General features: G+C 39.3%; 2 protein-coding genes across 3 annotated transcripts in view; both read left to right on the forward strand.

Annotated features, from left to right (window-relative positions):
• LOC134824697 (matrix metalloproteinase-15-like) overlaps positions 1 to 19,631 on the forward strand; it is a 75,931-nt gene that overhangs the window by 2,960 nt on the left and 53,340 nt on the right. Inside the window, exons 2-5 of one of the 2 annotated variants that reach the window (XM_063836668.1) lie at positions 13,610 to 13,736; positions 13,943 to 14,011; positions 14,185 to 14,258; positions 14,478 to 14,617. In XM_063836668.1, the coding sequence (XP_063692738.1) occupies positions 13,614 to 13,736; positions 13,943 to 14,011; positions 14,185 to 14,258; positions 14,478 to 14,617 (406 nt within the window). In that variant the 5' untranslated portion in view covers positions 13,610 to 13,613. The remainder of the gene's footprint in view (positions 1 to 13,609; positions 13,737 to 13,942; positions 14,012 to 14,184; positions 14,259 to 14,477; positions 14,618 to 19,631) is intronic. The other variant, XM_063836669.1, reaches the window with a different exon arrangement.
• On the forward strand, positions 2,570 to 5,474 carry LOC134824758 (uncharacterized). Its single transcript, XM_063836734.1, has 2 exons — positions 2,570 to 4,736; positions 5,407 to 5,474. The coding sequence occupies exons 1-2, from the start codon at positions 2,570 to 2,572 to the stop codon at positions 5,472 to 5,474; spliced, it is 2,235 nt and encodes a 744-aa protein (XP_063692804.1).

The following is a 19,631-nucleotide window of genomic DNA, read 5'->3' on the forward strand; positions in this document are numbered from 1 at the left end:
CTTCAATACTTGAAGACTGTAAGCGTTACACAAAACAAGAACTAGCAAACTCGATCAGCAAACTTTTTCCTGAGAAAAATAAAAATTCTGCTTATCTGCCCGCTCTGTTTTGCAATATAGATGGGTTTGCTAGTAATTTTGACAGCTTTTTAATAGAACATAAGACCCTCCCGTGTAATTTTGATGTCATTGGATTAGCTGAGACCAACATCGATCCAAGCCAACAAGGCTTATACCAAATCCCCTCCTATACAACATTTTGTCAAGTACCATTCCCTGATAAGAAAAAAGGAACAGGAGTATCCTTATATGTCTCTGATCGCCTGAATGCTGTAGTAATCGAAAATCTATCTCACTGTACAAAAGATATTGAGTGCTTATTTGTTGAAATTACTCTTAGCTCGGGTGATAAACTGACATATGGGGTTGCTTGTCGTCCTCCAAATGGCTGTAGTGAGACCTTTTGTCAAACTCTTGAGGATATATCTAAGCAGTTGGCTGGTAAAAAGTTCCATATTCTTGGTGATTTTAACTCTAACCTCCTCAATGTACAAACCTCCAGCCAGCTATTTGAGGACACGTTACTTCGTAACAATATGTATCCTACTATATCACTTGCTACCCACTTCCGTCCTAACTGTAAAAACTCATGTATTGACAATATCCTCACATCAGAGATAGATCATGTACTTCTCTCCGGTGTATTGAATGATAGGATTGGTGACCATGCCTTTATATTCACCTTCACGTCAATTCCTACCGAAAACAGTACTGAAAAACTTAAACATGTTCGCTACTATGATTATTCAAGTTCCAAACTCACTAATTTTGTTAATGAACTCGAGGTGAAGGTGAATGACTTAACTCCCTCGGTAAACTTCAATGAGTTCTTGGACTGCTTCAATGAAACACTTGATAAACACTGTAAGCTTGATGTACCAAAAGTTACCAAAAGGACTCCCAAACTCAACCCGTGGATTACCGATGGAATCATTGTCTCAGTTGAAAGAAAACATGAACTCTGTAGAGACTGGTCAAGCACTGTAACAAATAGAAACCCTGAGGGTAATGTACTGCTCTATAAAGTCTTCAGTGACTACCGAAGAATGCTTAAAAGTATTATCAAGGTCGCCAAACGATCGTACTACTGCAATGAAATTCATAAAAATATAGAAAACAGCAAAAAAACGTGGCAGATAATCAATGAGCTCAGGGGCAAGAAAAAGAAGCAAACTAAGCCTCCCTTTATCATAAACAACGAACGAATCATGAATCGTAGAGTCATAGCCAATGGATTCAACTCTTACTTTGTTTCTATAATTGCCCCTAAGCTCAATGAAACACTTAGTAGCAGTGAGGCCTCTGGTTTACCAATTCTCCCTATAAAAACATTCTATGATTTCCTTGGAAAGACTAATGAAAAATCGATTATGTTAGAAGACTGTACACCTTATGAGATAACGGAAATAATAAAAGGATTTGAAAATGGAAAAGCAAGTGATATTCCTGTTAGTGTAATCAAAAGATCATCTCACGTAATTACACCGATCCTTAGTCGATACATCAACATCTTAATGTCTAATGGCACGTTCCCCGACGTTCTAAAGACTGGTAGAATAACTCCTGTATTTAAGAAGGGAAACCCTGAAGAGATAGAAAACTACCGCCCAATCTCTACTCTCTCTATATTTGGTAAAATCTTTGAAAAGATCATTTACTCAAGAATATATTCGTTTGCTAGCTCACAGGGTATAATATCTAAAACACAATTTGGCTTCAGGCAGTCACACTCTACTTCACATGCAGTTAATCACTCAGTAAACCTTATAACTGAATCTCTAAAACTTAAGCATCATGTCTTAGGCATATTCATAGACCTTAGCAAAGCTTTTGATACAATAGATCATGGTACATTACTTGTCAAATTACAGGGCTATGGGATACGTGGGGTGGCAAATGATCTTATAAAAAGTTACTTAACAAATAGATCACAATATACTGAAGTTGTTGGTGAGAAATCTGACGCCTTGAAAATACAGTTTGGAGTCCCTCAGGGTTCGATTCTTGGACCTCTCTTATTTCTCCTATATATTAATGATATCGCCAACAGCTCCAGTTTGGGATCATTTGTCACCTTCGCTGATGACACCAATATATTTGTGACTGGGAAATCTAAAAAGGAGGCATATATGCGTGGTAATTCTCTTTCGGTGGTTAAGGGGTTTTCCAAACCCCAGGGGCTCGTGAAATGTCTTACACAACCTCTCCGAGCCCAAGATCCGTAGTGCGTGGTGAAGAGCCACACCCTTCTCGAGGTGCCACTGTTAAGCTTAGTAGCCTGTTCTGGGTGATTCCAGTTAAAACAGGTGAACGGTAACAGAACACTGCGGCTCTAGACCAGTACAGGTCGAAAAATATAACCGGGACATCTGTCTCGTTAGGACTGCATGCAGTTCATCGGGTGCGAAGGGCCAGCATCCCTTCCACCTCAAATAACAACGCTACTGAAACAACACACACATCAAATGGACGGAGTGCTACTTCCAATTCAAGGACGGATGGTTCCAGCATGACGGAGGCTGGGCAAAGCCTACGGGACCCCAGTCGCCTGATGAGAAGAGGGGGTACTCGTCATCCGACCAGATTTATTAGTCAACAGATCATCCATGTTGACCCTGCTTCCAACAAATCCAATCCAGTAAATTATTGCAAACAGTTTTTACGTTTTGGAACATGGAACGTTCTATCTCTTGTCAGCTCATCTACACAGCTCTACCAACTTAGTAAAAACATTGATCAGTACAGATTGGATCTTTTGGGGATCACCGAGACTCACATGCCTGGATCTGGCACCACTCTACTGGACAATGGCAGTCTACTCATCCATTCCGGTAGAGTCGACGGGATCAAGAGACAGGGAGTCGGTCTCAGTCTTTCAAAACGAATCAGAAACTCCCTGATATCGTTCACTCCCACATCGGAGCGGGTTTTAACTGCTAGGCTGCATAGTAAGCAAATCAACATCTCTGTTGTTGTGGCCTATGCTCCAACTGAGGGTGCAGAGGAGAGTGAGAAAGATAAGTTTTATAGGACACTCACAGATACATTTGATGGGCTACCTCGTCACGATATCAAGTTACTGCTCGGCGATTTTAATGCAAAAGTAACATCAGGCAGATATGGAAGTGAAGCGGTCATCGGTGGGGAATCACTCCATAGCTCATCAAATGACAACGGGACAAGACTTGTGGATTTCTGTGCGACGAACCAGCTTGTCATCGGGGGAACTCTCTTCGAGCACAAGAACATTCACAAGGGAACATGGCGGTCCCCCAACGGGCTCACCGTCAATCAGATAGATCATATCTGCATTGGAAAGCGGTTTCGTCAGTCACTTTTTGATGTTAGGGTATGTCGCGGGGCAGACATCGGCTCCGATCATTATCTGGTTCTAGGACTGCTGAAAATCAAACTTCAGTCAGTGACAAAGATCAACGCCAACAGGCCCAATGTGCCTGCCATTGAGCGCCTGAGGGATAGTACTACGGTTTTAGAGTACAATGTGGCTCTTCAAAACCGATTTGCAAGTCTGGATAGTGAGGTCGACCTCGAGGATATGTGGCGTAATCTCAGTCAGACCGTCACTGATGTCTCACTGGAGGTACTAGGCAAAAGACCCCGGAAGGCAAAGGAGCAACACCTGTCACGGAAGACCAAGGATTTATTGACTCAGCGGGCACAGTTTAAGCGCAAAGACCCAAACTCGGACACTAACAGGTCAGAGTATTCTAAACTTAATAAGTTAGTCAAGAAAAGCAGCAAGCTAGACGACAATAACTGGGCAGTTAGAGTAGCTACTGATCTTGAGGAAGCAGCGAGCAAAGGTCAGCAGCGTGAGGTATGGGCAAAGATCAAGAAGATCTCTGGTAAGAACAAGAAGCCTCAAGCATCTTGTGTCCGGGACAAGGACGGTAGGAAGATCACGGATCCCCAACAGCAGAGGGATAGGTGGAAGGAGCACTTTACTGAACTTCTGAACCCCCCATCATCAAGTGTCAACCTTGCCGACCTTGATACAGTACCACCCCAACCCCACTTTAACTCTCTCTCTTGTTCGGATGGACCACCCACCAGAGACGAGATTAGTTATTCCCTGACAAAGCTTAAGAACAACAAAAGCCCAGGAGTGGACGGGATAACTAACGAGCAACTGAAGTATGGTGCGAGTGCTCTAGTTGATCAACTAGAGTGTCTATTCAAGAAAGTGTGGGAAGAAGAGACTGTTCCTGAAGATTGGTTAAAGGGTGTGATCATTGTTATTGGGAAGAAAGGAGACACTTCAGTCTGCGGGAACAACAGAGGGATCACCTTAAGGTCTACAGCATCCAAGCTTTTTCAGATGATTCTTCTTAAGCGGTTACATGCTGGTATGGAGTGTCTCCTCAGGGAGAATCAGTGCGGATTTAGACAGAACCGCTCATGTATTGATCAGATTTATTCTCTCCGAACTATTATTCATAACTGTCTTGAGTTTAACATTCCTCTTTACATTAATTTTGTGGATTTCAAGGCAGCGTTCGATTCTATCAGAAGGGACTTTATTTGGTGCAGTATGAGACACTATGGGCTGCCTGAAAAATATGTCAGAATATTTCAGTCATTTTTTGGGGGTACCATGAGTGCCGTGAGGGTTAATGGGGAGCTGACAGACTGGTTTGATGTTAACTCAGGCACAGGTCAGGGTGACATTCAAGCACCTCCTGTCTTTAATTTCTGCCTAAACTTTTCTGCATTTCTGGCTGAGACCAACAAGATCATCAGTCAAGGCGCAGTGCTGCAGAAAGAGATGAAGACGGTCGAGGAAAAGGTCATTCTGGACACCGATTATGCTGATGACATGGCTATTATGGACAACTCAGGGGAAGGCCTACAGGAATCAACTGATCTATTAGTTCATTACAGCTCCTACGCTGGGCTCAGAATAAATGCAAAGAAGACCCAATGCATGGCTGTAAGCAAGTGCGCCTCCCAGCGACCTTTCATCAAGGATGATTGTATTGAGCTGTCGGTTGAGGGTGAACCTGTCGAGCAGGTTAGCAACTTTGTCTACCTGGGTGCAACTATTAGTGGGGATGGGACAATCAACAGAGACCTGGATGTCCGTATCCAGAAGGCTAATGGCGCCTTTCATCAGCTCTGGAACATTTGGAATAGCAGAACTATAAAGACTCCAACCAAGATCAGGATCTATAGGGCTGCTGTCCTCACCATCTTGTTGTATGGAGCTGAAGTCTGGAACACCACCAAAAAGCAGATGAAACGTTTCGAGGTTTTCCATCAAACCTCCTTGAGAAGGATCCTTAGGATTAAATGGTTCTTTCATGTAACCAACGACGAAGTTCTTAGGAGGGCTGGCATCAAGTCAGTTGAGACTCTCATCAGTGCTGCCAGGCTACGTTGGTATGGACATGTAGTTAGAATGCCAGACTCTAGACTACCGAGGTTTCTGTTGAACTGGAAGCCAAACTATGGAAAGAGGTCAAGGGGCAGACCCCGTAAGAACTGGAAGTCCTGCGTACTCGAAGATGCTGCTAAGTTTACAGGTGTTGAAAACATCGACAACGACACAACAGAAGCTTTGGCTACCAACCGAGTACAGTGGAGACATATGTTACGCCGCCAACGCGATGTGTGTGATGCAGGCCACTCCAACGACTAGGAGGAGACCTTACCATGTAACATGTAACATGTATGTAATTCTCTTTTAGCTAGTTTATATTCCTACATGCGAGCAAACAAACTCCATGTCAACATGTCTAAATGCTGTTTCATTCACTTTAAACCAGCATCGTCCTCCCAGACTGACAATAATTCTGAATATACTCTAACCATTGATAACTTTCCAATAAAACAAGTTGCATCTGCTAAGTTTCTGGGAGTCGTCATCGATGAAAAGCTAACCTGGGAAGAACATATAAAATCACTTAGGCGTTCTCTCAGCCATGCAACATCAACTCTCTGCCGCCTACGCTGCTCCCTCCCAGATTTCTTACACCGCCAGTTGTATTACACTCTATTTGAATCACACCTCTCCTATTGTATCACGGTTTGGGGTGGGGCAGCCAAAACTCGTATAAGTTCTGTCTTCAAAGCACAAAAATATTGTCTCAGGGTACTGTTTGGCGACAGGGAGGCATACCTAGATAAATTTAAGACCTGTGCTCGTGCTCGACCGTTTGGCAACCAAAATCTGAACAAAAAATTTTTCTCGAAAGAGCACACGAAACCTTTGTTCAAGGAACAGGGAATACTTGCCGTCCAAAACCTGTACACTTACCATTGTTTCCTTGAGCTCTATAAAATCATGAAATTCCGTGCTCCGATTTCCCTCCATGAAAATTTCACCTGCTCAAGTAGGAAACCCACCCTTATACTAAGCCAAGCAGACCCCCCTGACAACTTCAATAGCAGAACGACTCGTATTTGGAACGTAATTGTGCCTAAGCTTGGTATACGTGACTACTGTCTAAGTGTGGCCTGCCTGAAGTCTAGGATGAAGCAATCACTGCTCGTCAACCAGCATAATCATGCTGATCTTGATTGGACAAACAAAGATTTCGAATGCTCTAATCTAAATTTTGACATAAAGTCTACCCTAGGGTCCACACATCCAAAATGATTATCTTGAAATTGAAAATTAGCTGGGTGTGCTTTTTCCTTTGTCTTACTAACGTGTGTGAGCGCAGTGTAGTGAGAAAGTGTTTTTAACAGATTTATTATTAGACTTAGGATTATGATTTTTAATATATTACATTGATATAAGATTTATTTTTGATAAATACTTAATAAAGTTGATGAATTTCCCTCCCTATTAAAATTTTAAACCCATTTAGTGAAAATTGATAAACGAAGATCTAGATATTGATACATATTATAACCAACATTGCTTATATTCTGCCTTGTAAACAAAGAGCAAATCTTCTTAATGCCTTCTTCCTGTCCTAAAACTAAAACTTCATCCTATTAAAGTAAAGGCCAGTTGTTACCACAAGCTATTATACCGTCCCTCTCAAAAACATGCCTCAGCCTCCACCAAAAACAATTTTAGTTTTCAGTCCTTCTAGTTTCCAAAAATCTACCGAGCTAGTGTTCTGGTGTGCACAAAAGCCCCTAAGCCCGTGCATTCCTTGCCCCGCTAGCTGCCAGTCCTTGACAAACTTCCAATAGCAAAGATCAACTAGTCATTTACAAATTGAGCACTATACAATTTTAATTGTTTTAAATATTTGACTTTGTAAAATGAGCTAAAACATTGATTTATTAGTTTCATTGATTTATTAGTTTCATTGATTTATAAATCAGTAAAATCACACTGAATTTTGTTGCAAATATTTTTTACAAATTATTTGCTTAAGTATCGTCCTAGAGGCTTCAGGTCCCTGTAGCAGAAGTGCATGTTTTCAAACTGGAGCAGCTTTATAATAGCTGAAGTCTCTGTCTCAACATTCCATCTTGCTTACTTAGTTTCTAACTTTAATCTCAACTTTTACACCGATTCAACAGCAGTAAATTTGATTCTCCACTGTGTGAATGTGAACGAGGGCAGCAAAATTCGCTTCACCTGCTTACTTTCTCTCATGATATACAACTAAATAAAAGGAACAGCATGAGTGAGCTTCTTGAAAGACACCCTTTCCACAACATCATAAACCACGGCTATGGTGGGAACTCCATGTTGATATCATTGAGCAGACTTCGCGAATTCTTTGATTTAGCACTTAAAATAACAAAGGATGCAGAATAATTCCTTCAACTAGAGGTAAAACTGGCAATAACGTGTGTTATTTGTATTCAGTTATTTGAATTCAATTCAGAGGAGATTAGCCAATTTCAATCTAAACTCATAATGATAGACCCTCTGACAAGGGCAAAGCGTCATAGGATACAAGGATACAAGGATACAAAAGTGATAATTACTTTATTGAGTACACAATAGTTGTAATTCTGAAATAATTTAAGTTACACAATTCTAATTATTTACAAGTGTGTAGGGATAATTTAGAAATGTTATATAATGCTAGTTTTAGAAAAATAGATAAATCGAGTTTGTATGGTTCAATCTTATTTTAAGGTCCTATAGCATTATGCACTTGCCAGTATTTGAGTGGAAATCTGGGCTCTTATAGTAGGCTGTATAATTTTCGTTCACAGAGAGAATTGAATGGATTGCTCTTGCTGTGGCAGTGAGTGTGGTAGGATCTAGAGTTTTGTTGGAGAGCAAACCGACTAGGTCAGTAATGTTTAGGGGATGGAAACTGAATTTTTCCCTAACTGAGGAGTAGAGCAAACAGTCAATCAATACGTGACTTTCGTCCTCAATAGGCTTGAGCCCTTTGCTGAAAAAGCAGTAGGTGCACCAACGTTCTTCTCTTGGTACAAGGTGGGTTTCGTATCTGCCCCTTTCGATGTAGAGGTTGTGGCAGCTGATACGAAACCTTGTCAGACTTTTTCGAACATCCGGTATTTTGATAATTCGTAGGTATGCCTCTGGTTCGAAATCATGTTTAATTAAGTTATAGAATTCTAGTTTTGGCGAGGAGGCCTTGGCAGCTTTCCAGGTATTCACGAATTCTTCCCTCATGTTATGACTGATTTGGGTGGAGAGCTTAGATTTTGAGGAAGATGAGGGGGTGAAGTTGTATTTGGTGAGAAGCTTTGAGATGTTGGTATACCAAGGAAGTCCCAACATGATTTGTTCGTGAAATGCAGCACAGAGTAGTTCGTTTTCAGTGTTTTCAAGGCGACTATAGTAATCTATTGCAAGTTTGCAGGCTTCAAAGAATAGAGGGTGGCGCCCGCTTTCGCCCCAGCAACCTACATTTGATGCTTTTGAATGTACAGACAAAGACCACTTGATAAACTTTAGGTGGAATTTTTCATAGTGGTCTTGTGCAATGTACTTCAAGGTATGCTGGGGGTTGGCTTTGTCATCTATTTTTGAAAGGTATCTCATGGTTTTTGAGTGGGGGCATAAGACTTGACAGCCATAAAGCAGGATTGGTTTTATTAAGGAGTCAAATAGAATATTAAGGGCACGGTGTGAGAGGGCATCCTTAACTATTTTTCCTTTGAGGCCATAGAGAGCACGGAGAGCCTTGGCCCTCAGCTCAGTATTTGCTGCTGTAAACGATCCATTTCTGTGGAATATTATGCCAAGATAGCAGTATTTATCGGTGTGCTGGATGGGCTGACCTCCCAATGTGAATGTTTCATAGGACTGCTTTCGTTTGGGAGGGCTGAATATTACAATCTTAGTTTTCTTAATATTTACTTCAAGGCCCATGGAGTTACAGAAATCAAATAGAATGTTGATATTGACTTGCAAGGCCTTGGGACTTAGAGCAAGAAGGACAAGATCGTCAGCCCACAGCAGATGTGATATCAGAACGTCAGCAAGAACTGGATAGTCACCAACAGATTTCAGGAGAGATGAAAAGTCATTAATGTAGATTTTAAAGAGGTCTGGCGATAGGGGGTGTCCTTGCTCCGTTCCTTTGCCAATATCAATTTTAGGCGACAAGAGTTTGGAAATTTTTATATGGGCAATAGAGTTTTTGTACATATCACTTAGGCAGTTGAAGAAGTTACCGGTTATTCCAAGGCATGTAATTTTGTGCAGAAGGAGGTCCCTACATACAGTGTCAAAGGCCTTTCTTAGATCAACAAAGCATGCATAAAGACGAGCCTTTTTAGCTTTTGTGTATTTGTCAATTACTGTCTTGAGGGTGAAAACGTGATTGTTAGTTTGGGCACCTTTCGAAAATCCAAGCTGTTCTTTTGGGTCAGGACAGTAGAGCTTTTTGAAGTGTAACAGACGTTCAAGTAAGATGCTAGAGAACAGCTTACCCATAGAACTGCCAACTGCTATTGCTCTGTAATTGTCTGGGCTGAAGGGGTTGCCTGATTTATAGATAGGAGTGATAATACTGGTATGCCATGGATAGTAGCCTGAGACTAGAGAGTGGTTGAATGTTTTGAGGATGACTTGGAAACAAAGCGGAGTTAGGCTCTGAAGCATCTCATATATACGCTACAAACTCAATCAAAACTGTAAAAGTTGATCATATTCCAACTACTATACTAAACCACCTTTAGATTAGTGAGCCAGGTTCAATGTTAGACCGGACGAAGCATTTACATCATGAGCCGGGTTCACTGTTAGAACGGACGAAAATATGGCTACATCTCAACAATGGAAAATACTGCAGCGCAGAAGTGCTATTACAGTTAAATTTTGTTACCTGAACTCGACTAAACAGTTTTAATATTATAACATATACTATAATATTATGAAAGATATTTTGTGTCAAATAGAAAATATTTTATCACTCTTACACACCAAAGATTGTTTTGTGTTTTTTAATTAATTTATTTTTGTTATTGCGCCGCGCATAAGTGCGTATTTGGTAACTGACCGTCGAAGCTACATTTTTATTTCATATTTAAAACAAATAATATTTGAAACAAAAATCAATAATAACAAATATTGTACGGGTATTATATTACTTGTTTACCTATCAACCTTTTAATGAATTGCAAAGCAACTTTTATTCACGATGTCAATCCTTCGCAGCTCGGTGAGGCACAGTGGTGCATCTCGCCGATCTACCGAAGTGGTTGCGAGAAGAATTATTTGATGCGCGGCGCGACCCAGTAGTGCATTGCGCTACAAAAAGCAACTTTATGCAATATGCCATGCATGTGATTATGCGCGCGGCGCGTCGAAGCAACAATATTCCCTAATTAGCGCTTTTTGCTAAATTTATTTCAGTATGATATGCAATTGTAATTTAATGTTTTCATGTTTCATTGTTGGTTGTCACCTCAACAACAAGTTGCAACATTAATTTACTTTTTTTTTGGCAAGTTGGTTCGAGATCACAGATTTAAAAATTATTCATCAATTACAACAAACTTGCTACATTTTGCAGTACATTTATTTGTTTTCCCTATCATATCTGAACCTCAAAGGAGTAGTTCTTTAAGAATTTCCGTTAAGTACAAACTACCTAATATCAAATTTTCTTGACGTGCTTTGTTTTATTAATCCTGATCAGTTCATGTCGGTCAATCCTATCAAAGGATATAATTAAAGTTCATACTGCTGTCTACGAAGTGTTACATTCTCCTGACGAGTTTAAATTTTGCGAAATCATGACCTTGTTTCCCCTACCTCTGGTTTGTTAGGGAGAGATGTCCCATGTCAGGGTAAGTCAGTCATTATACAATTCATTGCACAAGGGGCCAACACAGAGGTGAGTGACTTATGAAGAGAATGAGAATATGGCTACCTTGTTACCCCAGGCACAATGCAATTAGCTTTATCCCAAACAACTTGACTATTTGTGTAAACACAGATAGAGGATAATAGTCAACACCTTGTTAACGACTGAGCATCCCACAGCAGAGTCACTTGATTCACAATGTCAATCCTTCGCAGCTCGGCAAGGCCCAGTGTTGCATCTTGCTGATCTACTGTTGGTGGTTGCGAGAAACAGTATTTGATACGCGGCGCCGCCCAGTAGTGCATCGCACTACATGCAACAGAGTCACTTAATCTCCTAATATAAAATCCTCAGACACCAAGAGAGAGCCAATTAAGCAATGGCATAATTGAAGTTTCAGCCATATTACCGCAAATATTCTTTCTGATAAATCTAGGAAAACAACAAATTAGGAAAACAAATTTAAATTTTGGTATTTATTAATAACAATCAAAACATATCATATCATAAAAATAAAGATGCGCGTTGGTTGACTGCCTCAGTAAGGTGAATAATTTAAGCTTGAAGGTGCCCTGCGCATTTACAGAACCTTATGCGGCGATCACATATTCATGAGGACCTGTGAGCGCCAAATTTAATTTAAAGTTTCTAGAAATCATACATCACTACTAATACCTGATCCAATTAGAAGAAACCCAGTAGCATTTTATTTTCTCTAATGAGGGGTTCAGTTAAAACTAGAGACCACACACACATGACATAACTTATTACCAGTTTGATTTGGTTTGGTTTTGCAAAATAAAATCATCATTTGGTTTGATTCGGTTTCGGCAAAAATTCTTGATTTGCTCTTTGTCTACTAGGAACTTGCCGCTGTATTAACTATTATCATGGCCTTTCCATTAGTTGGGCTACAATAATTGATTAGAAAACTATGTTGCCTACGGAAACACACACAATCAATTCAAGTGTTTAACCTTTTGGAGGAGCTTCTGTCTACTAGAATTTCACCAGATGTATCACTAGACTTTCCCTTGAAGCCATGGCGACAAATTTAGTTTACAAGCAGTTGGAACAACTCTTAACAAATCCCGTTTGGTAATTTCATATTTCTTAGAGTAGAGAATTATGTGTAAGAAGAGGTCTATATCGTCCACTCACCAAGCTCTTTCATTTTCCTGTTATTAACTAGTGCTTATCACGGATCAAGTGATTTTTTAAAAAGTGACCAATGTTGTATAGTATTTTTTTAACAGCTCAGAAGTAGCTTAAAATCATTTAATAATATCATTGTGTGAGTTGCTGTGTAAATTTGATTCTGGTGCTGATTTTAATTTTAAAGAGATGACCACTTAGGTTTAAAAAAGGTGACTACTAAATGAAGTGACCACTGTGATCTGAAAGAGGTAACCACTTGAAAGAAGTGATTACTTTAAAGAGGTGACCAGAAGTTACGCCTCAAAAGATCTGACCAATTAAAAGAAGTTACCAATTAAAAGTAGTTGCCATTTTAAAAGAAGTGACCACTTGGTGTGATACGATTCTTAGTATCCTTTTCAGTATTCCTCTTAGTATTTGTTCAAGTATTTTTGTTGCATTCCTCCAATTATTTTTTGTACCATCCTTAAGATTCTTATTATTAGTCGTGTTGTGGTGCCAGAATTTATTCACCAAAAGAATGTGTCACATTTTTTCCCTCTTCAAAGCGTTTTACTCCTTTAAATCCTGCCTTAACAACCCTGCATGGCGTTTATCGTCACTGGTCTACTCGTTTTTAGGATCATAGGGGCCATAGTATGCCAGTAAAAGTAGTTATTAAATATGGAATTTAGAGTCTTTGAAGTTGCAACATAGCAATAGAGTATTTCGGTTACTGTAGTTAAATAGTTATAGATTGTTATTTTTTGAAGCAGTAAAACCATTTACCAGATACCAAGGCAGGGTTGTAAATTGTTTACAAAGATCACGATCTTTACTAGCTCGAGACTTTGAGATTTACCACGATTAAATAATTCTGAATCAGGATGCATTCATATTTTAATTCTCGCTTTTTCTTTTATTGCAATTAACAGCCTCTTCGCTAGAGATTTAATTCGACTATAATTTAATTTATACAGAAGATTTGATTGAACTAAGAGACCTTGTCTAGAACTGCATCGTTTGAAGAAATCTTTATTAGTTGTATTTCCAGCAATTTTATGTTTAAGATTATAAATTATTTGCCACTCAAGTTTTTTGTCGTGAATTCATCAGATCTTCAGGATTTTTATACTTAACAACTTGAGATTTGGACATGGTTGGAAAATAACAATTTACTCTCAATAAGGTATGGCTGGCTCCATCACAACTATTCTACTCCTACAAATAACCTTATCTACAGTTTCTGCCACCCCTCTATATATTGAAACAGACGAAGACTTGATCATCGGGACTGACACAGCTCCCCTCCAAGTAAGATATAATCATAAAAAATTATTATGCACTCTCAGCCTTAAAGATTCCCAAAACTTTCAACTTGAAAAATTATTGATAATGATCTTTCCGATTCCAAATCACACTTAAAGCTCTTGATTCGCACAAGCTTTTTTAAATCACGCTTTTTTCAAAGATTTCTTCTAATTAACACAACAAATACCAATGATCCCTCCACCATGCAGATTCCAGAAACAGCATATATTAACCCTTTTAGGAGACGATCAATAGTCTTTTCCGAATCTGAAAACCAGGTAAGGAAATAATTGGGATTGATCCTGGTCCGTAGTACCTCTGAAATTCAGACTTCTCCCGCCCTTGATCCAATCATTTAAACACTGATACAGTTTAAAATATCACTTGACTCTGACTTTATTATTTTTTAACGATGCTAAACTTGTTATAGTTAGACGATAAAATTACGCAGGTTGTGTATGAGGAGGCGTTACAGAACAATGATTCTGACGAATATATTGAAGAAGATGACGATGGCTGGGAGTCGTAAGTCTTTTGTTCATTCAAGAGAGTTCCCGATAAAAATTGTCGGACGACCTAATTTTTGATGGGGTTGTTTTTATTTACACAACAGAGTTAAGTGTACACGGTGTAGTGTACAGGGTATCTAGAAGTAGAAATCTGAAGTCCTAGCTGATAGTTTTTCCTGATTTTGATCAACCTATTAGCACATTAACTTCTTAAATAATTCGGCCATATTTTCAGAGAGGATGACATGTCTCTGCAGAAAATAGAGGAGATGCACAAGAACCGCTCTAATACAACTATAAGTGACTATAGAGACGACGGTATAAGACGGTGTCATGAGTATATTAATAAGTCTAATAATGCTTATTCTATTGAAGGTACGTGTCCTAGTATTATTTCTGTCCTAATAAATAATTACGTAATATTATTAATGGATGAGTAGGATTTTAATTCTTGCGTTTGATTGGTAGCTTATTTGCTTGCTGATATCGGTTTTAATTAATATATTCGGTGCAAAGAGAAATACTCTTCTCTCCCGCCTTCTGCCTCAGTCCCTCGCCGCCATTTCTAAGGGATATAAATTATACTCCGTTCAATCGCATCTTTATAAAGCGGAATTTCTGTCAAAAAATTACACGTACAGTGGGCCCTGTAAATCTTGCAGACAGTAAACTATTCCCGTACCTCAGCGTTACACTCTCACAATATCTATATTTACATGTGATAACTAAGTTACAAGACCTAATAAAACCTGTATTTCATTACCGTTGTATAATCTTCCATCGACATTATAGGATGTTTCTATTTAGTTTCTGCTATATGTACTAGGTGATTCTCCTCACGCCCGTGCTAAAGTAAGTGCAGACAAACAAAATAAAGCAGAAAACATTCCGATTGATGTGTCTGAGGAAATTCTCTACGATTAGGCATCCAGTCTGCTATGCAGATCATACTTTAGGTCATCCTCAATATCCTACTTTTGGTTCTTGGGTCACCCTCAATATTGTTATTATTGGTTCTTGGGTCACCCCCAACATTGGTTTTAGAAATAATGGCGGGGATGTGAACCCCACCAGTATCCACATTTATTGATGTTTTATTTTCTCATTTGGTGTAAGGGTCTAGGAATGTGCATTTTGCACGACTGACTTAATTACCATGGTCAAGTTAATATTAAACTAATTTTGTCTCCAACTCCCTAGCTGTAATACAATATAAAAGTAAAATGTTCCTAAATTTGTTCACTGTGAGCAAAGAGGTGCTCCTAAATTTGTCAAGTGTTTCATGGTAGAACTGTTTCTTCATCACGGAAATATAGTCTACATTAAATTTTAACGGTCAGAGAAATGGAAACATTTGTAAAATTAGGAACTGTAGATATAACGTATTTTCGTTTATTGTTTCCAACCATTGGAATCGTTCAGTATTCGATCAGGCCCAAACGAAAATGAAGTAAGAATTTAAAATGAGACTTAAGGCGTCTTCACAAAGTGTTCAACTTACTTCCAGATATTTGATCCTAAAGTTGTGGATTTTCTCATCTATGAAATAACATCCATTTATCTGATATTTATGTCACCGGTGAGTGGTGGTGTTTATAACATATAACTGCAATCTTGATGATATCTCCGACTTCATTACCTGATCTTCGACTTAATGTCTATCCGTAATCAAGAATTCAAAATATTTAAATCCATGAAGCTTATACTCACCAATCCCTACAGAAATCCATAAATACCTCCAAGTAATAAAAGTAATTGGGGTGTTGATACAGGGATCAGTTAAAATGGTCTAATCACCGGTGATAGAATCCCAAATACCTGAAAACTATTCCAAATACCTGAAAACTATTCCAAATACCTGAAAACTATTCCAAATACCTGAAAACTATTCCAAATACCTACTAACGACTCATACGCGTCAAAATGGTGGCTAATCATCAAGAATTAGCCGTGAACACTGCACCCGAGAACATCTATCTTTTTACTTGCCTACATTCTTTTTGAAAGCCTGGAATGCTTTACCTACCTCAAGGTAGTACCGTATCTAGAGAATCTAGCAACGAACACCGCCCTTATCAATATTCTTGTCGTGCATTAGGTATTTACAATAGGTCATACCAAGTCAAGACTTGTTCAATTTATAGGGCATTATTTAGAAAAACGTTTTGCCTACATTGGATTGAATGTAAAAACAATAAGCCTATATAGGATAGAATATCGAGAAAAAAACACTAAACGCCATCTACAATACCTACATGTTTTTTATTGGATACTCAATTTAGATATTCTTCTCTGACATTATTTGAATGGATGAGAGTTACTCTGAGAGTTACTCTACTACTAAGTCTAAGCGTTGGACACTTCACAGCTGATTAAATATAAAATATTTGTTATTCAGTGCAGACTTAAAATAATTAGAGAATATGCCGTCAAACCCCTTGCATAGATACGTACCTAGGGAGTGGGGCCATGACTCATATTGTGTTGACAATTGAGAATAATGTTCATATCTGGAAGACTGTGAGGGTCAATAACCCTTATATACAGTAAAACACTATTAACAATCTCAAATACTACAATCAGGAATGATAACATAAAACCGAACTGAAAACGAATGTTGCATAGAATTGAGAGTAATTAGGGCTCCAGAATTAATCAAAACGTGGTAATTGTCCTTGACTCCTTTTCCACGTGCAAGTCGGGTACTGGTCGAGTCTGGGAAGCCAGCTGCACAGAATAATAAGGAATTTACCTAATATCAAACACCTGCACGCTCTAGAGTCTTTTTGTTGGACTCAAGCTTCAGTAGTGTAAAAAGAGCACGGTTCGCAGATAGCGTTCATCACTTTACGTACGTATTTTTAACGTACATGTTCATTTCCTCGTTCCTGGTCATGTAAACTATCGGATTACTGGCTGAATTTATTGTAATCACGATATACGTCATGATGCCCATCAACTTCACCGTCCCTGGTTCTTCCTCGTGTGAAATAAAATATACCAGCATCGACACCCAGGACAGATTGAACGTAACGAACAGCAGACCCAGTATTAGAACCATCTTTGTGGCCTTCTTATTCGTGTCATATCTCTCTCCCACCCCTGCAGGCCTCGTCATACTTAAAGCTTTAATAGAATAGATTGAACAGAAAAGAACAAATATTACCATTAAGCTGACATTAATGAGGGAAACAAACAAAGGTTTCGATTTTCCAAAGAAGTAATCAGTCACAGCAGGAATGAACATGACCCACTTTCCTGTGATCATGAAGACTGCTACTAACACAGCTGAAATGTAAACTTTAGGGTTGCTTATCTGGTAAAGGGGCCAGTTGATGGCAATGCATCTCAGAGCACAGAGAAAACATGTAGCTATTCCAGAAAGTTCGACCAGCATTTCAAAGAAGATCAAAAACACAATTTCCCTTTCAACTTCTTCCCCTTCCTTTTCCGCTTCTTTCCCTATCATGTTAGGTTGGGACATGACTGTCACGCCCACAACTGAAGAAATGCATATTATGATGTCCAAAAGGTTGAGAAGAATCAAAAATTTGTCTCCAAGGTTTCTGTTTTTGCGTCTCAAGAAGAAGTTTATTGATATTTGATACAGCGTTTGTGATTATCCCCAAGCTTGCAATTGTAACAGAAACTGGCATCCCGAGTTTGTCTTCTTTATACCCGGCATCAGTAGTCATTGGTAAGAGAAGAGATTCAAACTAGCAACAAATCTAAAATCGTTCGATCAGAAATAATGACAGGAGGCTGAGGCTTCTTGTTAATTACCCGTTAATAAGTTGCAGTAATAACCTTAGGACCATTAAAAATTATCCTCGTTCCATTTTGCACGTGCACTGGTGGTAGATGGCAGCTGCAGATAATTATTATTGCCTCCAGCTATGATTTGGATTCCATGACGTCAGGGTGTGGCTGAATTATAAGAACATGGCAGCTGTGGAAGCTTTTACTGCCTTGAACAGAACTCTCTCATTTACCGCGCCCTGATTTACCGCTAACCCCGATGGCCGATATATATACCGCGGCCATCTCCTTTCCAAATAGGGCTTAACATGCATAATGTAAAAAGAGAAAACCCCGAATCTTACTATATATAAAGCGAGAAGATATACATATATCCGTACCATTTTATTGACACCACGGCAACTTAAACACGATTTTCCGCAAAAACCGTAAAAGATAGAAACTGTAAAAAACTGAAACCTTTTTTATTGGGTCAAATGTCCTAATGGCCTTCAAATCAGCATGAAAAAATAAAAAATTTGCCAAGAAATAAAAATTTTATTGCTCAAAATTTGGACCCCCAAGTGGTGTCATTTTGTTCATTAATGACATGAAGCTGTGCATCACAGGATGTGTCATTAGATTCTTTGCTGACGATACACGGATTTTGAGGCACATCTATACACTTGAAGATGCAAGTACACTGCAAAATGATCTCAACTCTGTCATCGACTGGGCAAGATGCAATAACATGTCATTGCATGAGGATAAATTTGAGATACTCGTGCACAAACACTGTCCCCGAAACAGCTTGCAAGACCTCCCGTTTGCCATCCTGACGCAAACTTATCAAGTTTCGCATGGTAACATAATGTACCCTACGGATGCAGTCAAAGACCTGGGGGTTTTGATCTCGGCGGACTTGTCTTGGAGCTCCCATGTTACTATGATAGCAGATCGTGCCCGTAAAGTTGCCTCTTGGGTTCTGAGCGCTTTTAGATCGAGAAACAAGATCACTATGCTGACCCTCTACAAGTCATTAGTCAGAAGCCATCTCGAGTACTGTTGTCCCCTCTGGAATTCAACTAAGCAAGCTGATATCGCTGAGCTAGAGGGAGTACAACGTACATTTACGTCCAAAATACATGGTGTGCAACATCTGAACTATTGGCAGAGACTGAAGGCCTTAAAATTGATGTCACTTCAACGGAGGAGAGAACGTTACACTATCATTCATATGTGGAAGATCCTACACAAGAAGTGTCCTAATGATGTAAACGTTCAGTTTACAGATACACTCCGTTATGGCCAGAAAGCAGTAGTCCCTAGCTTGTCAACGTCCAGTAGCCAAAGGAATCAATCGATCTTTGACAGCTCATTTGTAGTGATGGGGCCTCGATTGTGGAACATCATTCCCGCAAACCTGCACCTTATCGAGGACCCCCTACGCTTCAAGTCATTGTTGACGGAGTTTGTTACATCTATTCCGGACGAACCTCCTGTTACTGGATATTGTTGCCAGAACGGGAATTCGTTATTGAACTGGAGCGCAGAAAAGACAGCAACTTCGCTGCACGGGTGGTCAGCCGTTCTGATGACCCGATAGAGGATCTATGAAGCAACCCCAAGTAACCCAAGTAAGTAATCAAAT

The sequence above is a fragment of the Bolinopsis microptera genome, chromosome 13 (genome assembly GCF_026151205.1).
Source record: "Bolinopsis microptera isolate Bmic1 chromosome 13, MBARI_Bmic_1.0, whole genome shotgun sequence".
Taxonomy (NCBI): Eukaryota; Metazoa; Ctenophora; class Tentaculata; order Lobata; family Bolinopsidae; genus Bolinopsis; species Bolinopsis microptera.

Excerpts from the sequence above, each read along its gene's own strand:
- LOC134824758 (XM_063836734.1), top strand. The coding sequence starts at position 2,570 with ATGACGGAGGCTGGGCAAAGCCTACGGGACCCCAGTCGCCTGATGAGA. Across the intron at positions 4,737-5,406 it reads TGATGTTAACTCAGGCACAG|GAGGGCTGGCATCAAGTCAG; the intron begins GTCAGGGTGACA and ends CGAAGTTCTTAG.